Source organism: Dipteris shenzhenensis, chromosome 7, assembly GCF_047967505.1.
Source record: "Dipteris shenzhenensis isolate YYH24624 ecotype China chromosome 7, Dip_SZ_1.0, whole genome shotgun sequence".
Classification (NCBI taxonomy): Eukaryota; Viridiplantae; Streptophyta; class Polypodiopsida; order Gleicheniales; family Dipteridaceae; genus Dipteris; species Dipteris shenzhenensis.
The window spans coordinates 27,809,825-27,820,051 of NC_141602.1; the positions used below are offsets into that span (position 1 = coordinate 27,809,825).

Consider the following 10,227-nt stretch of genomic DNA (forward strand, 5'->3'; position numbering starts at 1 on the left):
TAACAAATGAAGGTGTTGCTACTGGATCACATTTCTTATCTTTGTCTGCTTCTTCTGCACATGCATCAACACTGTTTAACGAAAATACTTCCGGAAACTACCTGAAACAACAAAGGGCGAATCCATTAGTTAAGTACCCCTCATCACTGACATGGCGTCGTCATTCGCTTCCATGAGGACTTTTCCACTAACCCGTTTCATCATCTCTGCACAAGAAACAACGATTGCATCAATAATCTAATCCTTCAACACAAAAAACAACGGTCGCATTTTCAACTGTCTCAGCAACTATCGCATCGCATCTTCAACTATCGGAGCAACCATCGCAGAAGAATGAATAAAGAAGTGAATAAATAATCACAAAATCAAGAAAAAGGGATGTCGAGACCCCTCTGAAACATATTGTTGCCCGTATCCATCGACACAGGAGAGTCTTCCCCTCTAGAAAGTGCTTTCTTGGTTGCATTAGGAGACTCATTTATAACCTCACGATTCGCCATACCTACAGCCGAACAACAAACCGCACAGAGCAGAAATTCAACCTCTGCAGAAGCTGTAACAACACCTTTATAGAGAAGGCAAGAAAATCGTATCTAGAAGATGAAACCGCACCTCCATGCCCAACCCATGCTGCAGATAATGATATCCTCGCGCACAAGCCCAAACTTATCGACCCAACCTCCCGACATCGACGTGCACATGCCTAAATGTGAATTTCGCCATGCACGTTGAATAGGCCTGCCTGCACACACCATGCAATCTGAAAACAAACAAGAAGGAACATGTGGATGAATCAGCAAAGACACGTGTCACAGGGAGAACGTCCACTAATCACCTCGTATAAGTTACATGCACATGAACACCACCAACACGTGGACCAACCAAAAAATCCGAAAAAAGAAAACAAAAAAATACCTATTTTTTCCCATCTTCCAAACGAAACCCCTACCCACAACAGGGCAGGCCAAAAACACGCACAACTCGTAATAATCAAGGAGGCTATGGTGGGCAAGTTTAGCTATACTCAAGGTAGGGCAAGTTAACCAAACTGGGGCTAGTGGGTTGTTATCATACTCAGGATGAGTTGTGTTTGGACAGTTTTCTGCACGAATTGGCGTGGTAAGTAATCGCCCAAATTCTCCTTTTGGACAGATTTTAGATTTAGATGCGAAACATTCCTACATTTTGGGCTAAATCCTTGTGGGTTCTGCTCATCTAGGCCTTCTCATTCCGAAGTTGGAAAAAGTGGGCATTTTCCCATACAGATCCTTGAATCAGGATGCTGGGACGTCAATGTGCACGACGCCTTCTTGGTGCCCGGCCTTTGGCCCCTGTTGCTCATCGAGCACGTGGATTCTCCGATAAACAGGTGGAAGTGCCGCCACCAGTGTCCGATGCGTTCAAAGAGGCGTTTAGGAAGGCTGCTCCGAGTCTGCAGTTGCCAAAGTTTCCTTCACAGTTTATGAAGCCGCGACCTCCTGTGCCGGGAGCTCTTCCAACCAAGCTTACCGTTAATTTTGTTATCCCGCATGCAACAGAGCTGGATGCGAAGGAGGTAAGCTGGTCTGCGTGCGTGCGTGTGTGTGTGTGTGTGTGAGATGTGTGTGTGTGAGATGTGTGTGTGTGTGTGTGTGTGTGTGTGTGTGTGAGAGAGAGAGAGAGAGAGAGAGAAGCATTTTGTTTCACAGGTTCAACCCTCAAACCCCAACGGATATGTGATTAAGACATTACAACCCAAAAAGCAGCGCTACATAAAGTCTATATTCGACGATACAATAATTGTCACATATCTAGAATATACGTCGATTTAGGGGCTGGAGAGAGAGAGAGAGAGAGAGAGAGAGAGAGAGAGAGAGAGAGATTATATTGTCATAGAATTGCCTTAGAGACCGGATGTGGTTAAAAGAGCAAAAAGACCAGATGTCATATTCAGGGCTCTCTCTAGAAGCTTGATCTGAGAGAGGAAATTAAGGATTGGTGCTTTGTGCAAAGAGGGAAAAGCACCCCTTGGGCAGATCAGATGTGCCGAATGTGCGACGTACAAGTCATTGAAAATCAACAGCATGCTTTCATGGAATGTTCTGGTTACTCTTACAGGTCGGTTTCTGTTACACCTCAAGGGAGATTTCTGATTTCCATCAATGTAAATCAGCAATAAAAGTAATAATACTTACTTTCTAGAAATGCTCGAGGTAAGGTACATCCATTTGCAGCGTCAATGACAAAAATAGAATATAGGAGTATGGCTAGTGTTCACATTACTTACAGAGTGTGCAGTGCATCAGTCGAATGACTGAGGTACGCTGAGTTTTTCTTGTATTTCGTAATCTTTGCCTTGCATTGTGGATATGAGATCCTAACTTTATGCAGTTGATTTCTCTCCTCACGTAGGAGGGCAGCCTTTTTTACAGTTGTGGATGTGCGGTCCTTTTTGTGAATGATTTGATGTTTCTTTTCAGGTAAGCCTCCATTGTGTCTGTCTTTTTTGGGTGTTTGCTAAAAACTCATTGCTCCCCATGCGCCCATTTTTTGTTTTGTCTGTCATGCACTTCAAAACTCTATGCAGCCCTATAACCTCTAGTGGCATCTTCCAGTGTCATGTAGGAAGCATGAAAACTACATTCTCTTTATATGCTGGGGTCTGATAGGTGTAGAAGTGCGTATGCTCACAACTTGAAGGACACCATCAAGAATGCAAGGAAAGAGAGCACACCCGACACTTATTGAGTTGCAGTTTCTCATCGCCCTCGAAACCCCGCCCCTCTCCAAAGGGAGTGCTTCCCCGTACTGCAAATGCCAAAAGCCTGGTTACATGTGTCCAAGTGAAATCAAGGGATGGCTAAATTCGTGTGATCCTGCTGCTCCTAATCGTCTTGTCCTTTGTCAAGACCTTGTAGGGATCTCCTTGTCTTTCTCCTTTAGTGCTAGCCTTTGTCATGGCTGAGTCTGCCCTTTACCTCCGGAGTGCTGACAGAAACTGAGTACTAATATTTTGTATAAATGGATGCTCAAGTATGTGTTGGTGTGGATTTTATGTGTGAGAGCATATGTTTATACTATGGTCTACACCCACTGTTGGGTGCTGATGACATCAGTGGGGATGTCATAGTAGCTAGTCCCTGCTATGCGTGATGGAGTTTAAGGTTTTCAACCTTATGAGTGACTATCATGAGATTGAAACTGCACTATGTTGTGTTTTTAGAGGATGAGTTTGGGCATGATCCTGGACTCATCTAGGTTTATGTGCTCAAGAGAGTAGAAACAGTAGATATATATTGTCCCAAAGATAACCAAAACGAGATAAGAAAGATGCAGGACGAGCTGCTCCCGCTCCCTGGCTGCTCCCGCTGCCCACCCTGAAAAGGCGTCTTCCTCATCCAGCTGAGCTCCCCCGATATTGCATGGACACTTGTGGAGCAGAGCCCCATCCTTCTTGGCCCGCGTATGGTGTACCTCTTTCCTTGGTACCATGGCTTTACAGTGGAGGACATGGACATGACACACCATGTTTCCCGTTTTTCGGTTATGCTCTGCTTCCTAGGGCTCCCAAAGGAATAAAGAACCATCCTCCCCTCCATTGGTCGAGCATTTGGCACTGTGCTGGAGTCTCCACTAGATTCGGCCGCATCAGTGGTAGCAGATGACGGGGTCCCCAAGATAAGACTGGTGGTTGAGAGTCCAGAGTCCCTCCTAGAGTTGATCCTCCTAGAGACCCTCGAAGGGGGTACACTTCGCTAGCGACTGGAGATTTTTGGGTTACTAGGTCAATGTCTTCGTTCCAGACAGATGGGTCAGCTAGCCAGAGATTGCCCTGTGGCCAAGGCCGAGCTCGTCCACCCCCACCCCCACAGAGCAGGCAGAGTTAGCAGGTCAGAGCACAACCCCCCCTAGACAGGAGCAGCAGGAGTCTCAGATCCCCTAGGTGACCCCTTGAGAAGGGAATTGGACCCAGGTTAAAAATGAAAAGAAACCAAACAAATAGGTTTGCAAGCGCCGCAGGCAGAGGGCTAGACGCACAGAGAGAGAGAGAGAGAGAGAATTTTTTGAGAGGCACTTGAGGAGGAGGAGCCCATACGTGGAGACTCACCCCCCTCAGCGGCAGGGGCCACTGCTCAGCCAGGTGATCCTCTCGTGATGGAGGTTCAGCGTCCTCATTCACCCTTGTATCAGCAGCGAGCCACAAGAGCTCCTGATGCTGTGATGGCGGAAGCTGCAGGCAACGGTTGAGGAGGAGCGGATCTAAAGTTCCGGCGAGCCTCGCCAGCAGGGGAGGCTTGTGGTCGCCCCTACTTCCCCCGTCCCTAGATCCCTCTCCCTCTCCACTCCCCCCTCTCCCTGCAGAGGGCAGTGGACATCCTTTTGATTCAGGAGCATATGTTCTTAGCATCAGACATTAAGCAGCGACACCTCCTCCTCCGGAGAGGCCCGGAGGTGTGGTCCCTTGTAGTAGGACAGAGCGGAGGGGTGTGCATCTCGGTCTCACAGACAATGGCTCTAGAGGTTTATGATAAGGGCGAGCTTATCCCAGGACGGGCAGTTTGGATGCGAGTTAGGATGGGTGAGTCCAGGATTAGGATCTTGAACTTGTATGCCCTAGTGTGCAGACAGCTCCGTCCAGCCTTTTGGAGGCGGCTGTCAGAGTGTCTTCCGGATGTAGACTCCTGGATTGTTGGAGGGAACTTTAACAACCTAGAGTTTGGGGAGGACAAGCAGGGCGGCGCCTCCTTCTCTGAGATGCCAGCAGTAGAGCGGAGCACCTGGGAGCAGTTCATTTTCATGATCAGTGCCAGAGACCCATGGCGAGAGCCAGAGTTCAGTAGGATACCTGGCAGCCTGGTCTTCTCTTTCGGAGACATGATGGACTGCTTGAGAGGCTTGACCGCTTCTATGTTGGGTATTGGGCATTGCACAGAGGTGGCTCTACCGGGATTTTGGCAAGCACCACGATATTAGACCTCTCCAGTAGTACTCCCCTTAGAGCAGCCCCGCTGAGGTCTTCCCCAAAAGGGGGTCCGCATTCTAGAGGACCTCCTGCAGGACGAGGAGATTCAGGATACTTGGCAGCCTCTTCTCTTTTGGATAGAGGAGACATGATAGATTGCTTGAGAGGCTAGACTGCTTCTACGTTGGGGACTGGGCATTGCACAGAGGCGGCTCTATCAGGATTTTGGCAAGCACCACGATGTCAGACCACTCTCCAGCAGTACTCCACGATGTCAGACCACTCTCCAGCAGTACTCCACTTAGAGCAGCCCTGTCGAGGTCTTTTCCAAAAGGGGGTCCGCATTCCAGAGGACCTCCTGCAGGACGAGGAGATTCAACAAGTCATGGCAGAGCTTTGGCAGTAGTCAGAGACGGCACCGTGCGAGGGCTGGGCTTCGTGGGTGGCCTTAGGTGGAGGAGGGCTCTTCAGGAGTGCGAGCGGGCACTGCGGAGAGACCTTGCCTCCATAGAGAGGCTCAGGGAGGAGGACCCAGGATCTCAGTGGCTTAGTGGCAGGTTTGAGAGTGTGCGCCTTGAGCTTCAGGACACAAAGATTCGATGGGCTGAGCTCTCATATCACTCCTCCCAGGCCTGGCGGTTACAACAGGGGGACAGGATGACGAAGCAGCTCTTTCAGACCCCTGGGTCCCTATCGGTAAGCACGCAGCTGCAACGTCTTCGGGATCCGTAGGGCATCATGCACACTGATCCGCAAGAGATTTTAGACATGACCACAGGTTTTTACAGCCAGCTCTTTCAGACAGAGAGGATGACTCCAGCTTATCTTGTGGCCCGTGAGGTAGTTTGGGATCGTGTTTTGACATTAGTCTCGCAAGATTTGTGCAGCAGTCTGGAGGAGCCTTTCACGGATGAGGAGCTTTGGGAAGCCCTCAAGGCTCTCCCGACCCAGAAGTGTCCTGGCGAGGATGGCTTGACTCCGGCCTTCTTCCGGAACTTGTGGGAGATCATCTCCATTCCTTTCCGCCTAGCTTGCGAAGAGATCTTCGACATGGGCTCCCTTCCTCAGTCCCTGAGCAAGGGGTGGATTTGTTTGATCCCGAAAGGGGGAGATAGGTCAGACTTCCGGTAGTGGAGACCGATCACTTTGCTTGATACTGCATACAAGATCCTCGCCAAGGTCTTGAGTTTGCGGTTACGGTCCCATCTTACTGACATCATTCACGACACACAGACGTACCGGGTTCGTCTAGGAGCGCAGCATCCTGGACAACATCTTCATGTTGTGGGAGGTAGTGGATTGGTCTAGGGAGGAGTCATATCCGTTGGCCTACGACAGGTTGGAGTGGTCTTTCCTGGAGGATACTATGCGGAGATTGGGTTTCACATACAGATGGATCAGAGGAGTTTCTGCGCTTTATGTGGGAGCTCCAGTCAGATGCTCATCGGCGGAGGACACACGGGCGAGGCCTTTCCTCTCTCTCGCTCGGTGCGCTAGGGCTTCCCTCTCGCTCCCTTCCTCTTCTTGTTTGTGGCGGAGGCTTTGGGCTACTACTTGAGATCACAGGTGGCGGGCCTCACAAGGTTTGTAGTCGACTCCCAATCAAACAGGAGGAGGAGCTACTGGACTCTGAGTTTGCAGATGACACGGCCTTGTATTTAGAGGGCACCTCACAACGAGTTTGGAGAGAGTCAGGGGAGCTCTAGCTATCTACTGTGAGGCCTCGGGTGCGCAGATTGGATGGCACGAGGAATACTAGAGCTCGGGTCGCGTGGTAGACAGTGATCTTGTCACAGTCATTGGGAGGCTTGGGTACCATTGATCCGGAGATGCAGAGCAGAGCCCTCTTGGGCAAGCTGGTTGTTCGCGGCCTCACCCCAGGTGCAGAGCCTTGGAAGCTCCTCTTACAGCGAGGGCTTCTCAGGAACACCCCACGCACTGGGGGGCAGTGGCAGCATTCACACAGATGGATCTTCTTAGAGGCATCCCTTACGGGGAAGGGGCCCCCTTTGATGAGGAGCCTCCATAGGGTCTGGCAAAGATTTAGCAGGGGGCCTCATTCGTGCTCAGCCCAGATGCAGAGAGGAGTTTGAGCGGGCATCTAGAGATCAGAGATCAAGAGGGGTGTATGCTCGGGCAGCGGACTCACATTGGTTGGGCATAGTGGGACAGTGGATCGGCCAGCTTCTTTGGCAGATGGAGCAAATTACCCATGGAGGCAAAGGCAAGGCTTGGTGCCTTAGTACATTTGCAAGGGGTAGGCAACGGATGAGAGAGATTGACGTAGCCATCCTTGAGTCCTGGAGGGACTTCGCATGTGGATGGACAGCAGATGGTTGGGTTAGTTTTCTCGGACTGGTGTCCTCTTGAGGATGATGATGCAGTGAGGCAGCACGCAGCCTGATTTTTTCCGTGTGGGACTTGGAGGCCTACTCCAGGCACTCATTGAGAGAGACCCAGAGATGGATGGGAGTCTGGAGGGGATTCATTGGTAGATGATCAAAGTGGTGGGACATTTGGGGAAGGAGTGGCACATTGATCCTCCCAGTATCTCAGAGCAAGATGCCCCTAGATGGCATCTCTGACTTTGGAAGGGTAGGCCTTGAGGGAGGTCTAGTGGGATCCGGGAGAGTGGTTTTGGCCCTCTAGGGGCGGCCTTGTTGAGTAGGTGGACAAGGTGCCCTTCTTTTCCTACACCACACGGATTGGCAGGAGGCTTCAGATGGACTCTTCGATGTGGACCCCTTCGAGGGAGAGGGTGACCCAGAGAGTGCCTCGGGAGGTCCATTCCAGGTTTTGGACGTGGTTATGGTCAAGTTTGCGGCCGAGAAAGATATCCTACTTCTTCTGGCTGGCTGCCCACGGAGGCTTGCCGATCGGCCCGTGGTTGGAGCAGAATGCGGGTGGAGGGGCAATGTGATTGCTGCTCTGCTGGTTTTCTGGAGACAATCCCTCATTGCCTCTGGAGCTGTCGTAGCGCAGCGAGGATTTGGATGGGAGCCCTCAGGATTATGACCTGTATGTAGAGCCTTCAGAGGGACTACACATGGGGGATGGTGGCCTGGTTGACTGAGGGAGGACACGCATTCCAGATTGATGAGATCTCCCCAGCTTACTGGATACAGGGTCAGAGCATTCAGAGGATAGAGCATTGTGAGGCAGTCTCTCCTGATAGCCTCGTTCCTCGTTCTCGCTCGGAGGACAGCGTATGGGAGGTAGTAGCCAGTATTACTGCGTGGAACATTTGGGTTGGTCGCTGCAGTCTGGTGATGGGTGAGCATCCGGCTCTACCCTCGGCTACCTTGGTTGCCATCCGGCAAGATATCATCTACATCCTCTGCTCCACCTGGGAGCGTGGGACCCCCAGGCTCTAGGGCGACTGTCGCGAGGCGCGCTTGATTTTGTAAGACTTGAACCTGCAGGAATTTTTTAAATATTTACTCCGCGAGGGATTCGCTGGTTGTATAGTCCCCCCACCTGGCTGTTAGCCCCAATACCAGAGATCCCCTAGGCAGTGAGCTGGGTTTCTTTGGAACATGCGGGTTTTTCTTTTAGCATTTTCCGGTTTTTTCCATACTCAGCACCTTCGGGGCTGCTGTTTTGTATGAAGTCTTTCAAGCATTAATAGAAGGTTCTTTTCTTTGCAAAAAGAAAAAAAGAAAAAAAGATGGACCAAAACATTGTACAAAAGGTTTGCACAGTGTGCCACCTTGTAGCAGCAAGGTGCTCCCTAGATGTGGACCTTGTGACTATGAGGCTGTTCCCCTACCTCCTCGTGGCCCCTTCCAAACACTCTCAGCCTGCGTGCTCTCCTAGAGCTTCAGTGGGCTGCATAGTGATGCCTGCAAACATGCCTCTTACTGCTCCAGTGGACAGTCAATGGCAATTGCCCCCTCTTGAGGTGTTGGAGAGCTTCCGATTTGGTGCATTTTGATCAAGAATTGATAGAAAAATCAGGATCCTCAGAATAGCCAAAGGAAATGGAGGAACAACCCAACTAAGATGATAAGGGCAAGAAGCTTGTTGAGGTAGACACTCCATTTTTTATTGTTAAAGAGAAATTGGTCGATTGGTACTTGGATTTGATGATGTGGGCACTCTGTGAGGTCTCACTTTCAGACATGTTTAGAGCATGCAAGTGCTTGTGTTGGCACAAGCAGCCTTGCATTTATAAAAGCTTGTGGCTCTCACAAGGTTAAAACTCAACTCAATGTTTTGCTTCTAGATGATCACTTGCGATTCATGTAGCTGAATAATTTATTTGATGAGCCATTGGTGTCCAAATTTAGGTTGATATTTCATTGAAAAACGAGAGCTTGATATGTGATCTTGGATAAACAAGCATGAACTTTAAATTGGTGCCTTATCTTTTCGAGTGAAGGCTTCACATAAAGAGGGTCTAACCTAAGCGAAGAGTTCCCAATGCTTGTGACCTGCTTATCTACTGTTATATGTTCAAGTTTTCTTAAGTCTTGTCTTGTCTATAGCCCAATCATTGAGACACACATGAAAGATTTCTTAAGTTTTCTTAAGTCTTGTCTTGTCTTGTCTATAGCTCAATCATTGAGACACGCATGAAAGATTCCATTGGAGATGGTTTGGAATTAATTTATAACCCCCAGTTTTGCATTTTTTCCTGCTACAGGTCGATATGATGATTGTACCAGCAAACACAGGACAAATGGGTATTCTTCCAGGACACGTCCCCACCATTGCAGAGCTCAAGCCTGGAATTCTTTCAGTTCATGAAGGAACTGACGTGAAACAGTACTTTGTAAGTGGTGGATTTGCATTTGTTCATCCAAACTCTGTTGCAGACGTCGTAGCAGTGGATGCTTTTCCCCTTGACTGGCTTGATCCGGAGGAAGTGAAGAAAGGGCTGGCAGAGTACAATCTAAAGGTCAATGCTGCTACCACAGAGATTGAGAAAGCTGAAGCCCAGATTGGAGTTCAAGTGCACAGTGCATTGTCAACAGCACTCGGTCTTTCTTGAAGTTTCTGTAATTGGATGTTTGTCTTACAGTGTGATTCAAGACTCTCCTTGCAGTTTTTGCTTTCTGGAGTTGGATCTTTTGAACAAGGCGGGCTTTGCATTCACAACAAGTCTTGAGCAGACGTAAAAGAATATCCGGAACATTTAATAAATTTATCAGCCCACCACTTTCAGGGAATGCGAGTGTAAACATTCTAAAGTTAGTGGCTAGGACAAAGTGGAAACACCTTGTCATGCACTGAATCTAGTTGAACTAGAGAGTTTCTTGGTACTAAGGTGCATGCATTGAACA

At 49.3% G+C, this 10,227-nt stretch overlaps 1 protein-coding gene across 1 annotated transcript; it reads left to right on the forward strand.

Moving 5' to 3' along the window:
* Positions 1-1,077: 1,077 nt before the first annotated feature.
* Positions 1,078-10,227, forward strand: LOC147900181 (ATPase, F1 complex, delta/epsilon subunit). Its single transcript, XM_087377026.1, has 3 exons — positions 1,078-1,119; positions 1,220-1,555; positions 9,588-10,227. Exons 2-3 carry the CDS (start codon positions 1,280-1,282, stop codon positions 9,933-9,935), a joined length of 624 nt encoding a protein of 207 aa, XP_087233152.1. The 5' UTR covers positions 1,078-1,119; positions 1,220-1,279; the 3' UTR covers positions 9,936-10,227.

Coding starts and splice junctions, on each gene's coding strand:
- LOC147900181 (XM_087377026.1), top strand. CDS start 1,280: ATGCTGGGACGTCAATGTGCACGACGCCTTCTTGGTGCCCGGCCTTTG. Junction 1,556..9,587: donor CAGAGCTGGATGCGAAGGAG/GTAAGCTGGTCT, acceptor TTCCTGCTACAG/GTCGATATGATGATTGTACC.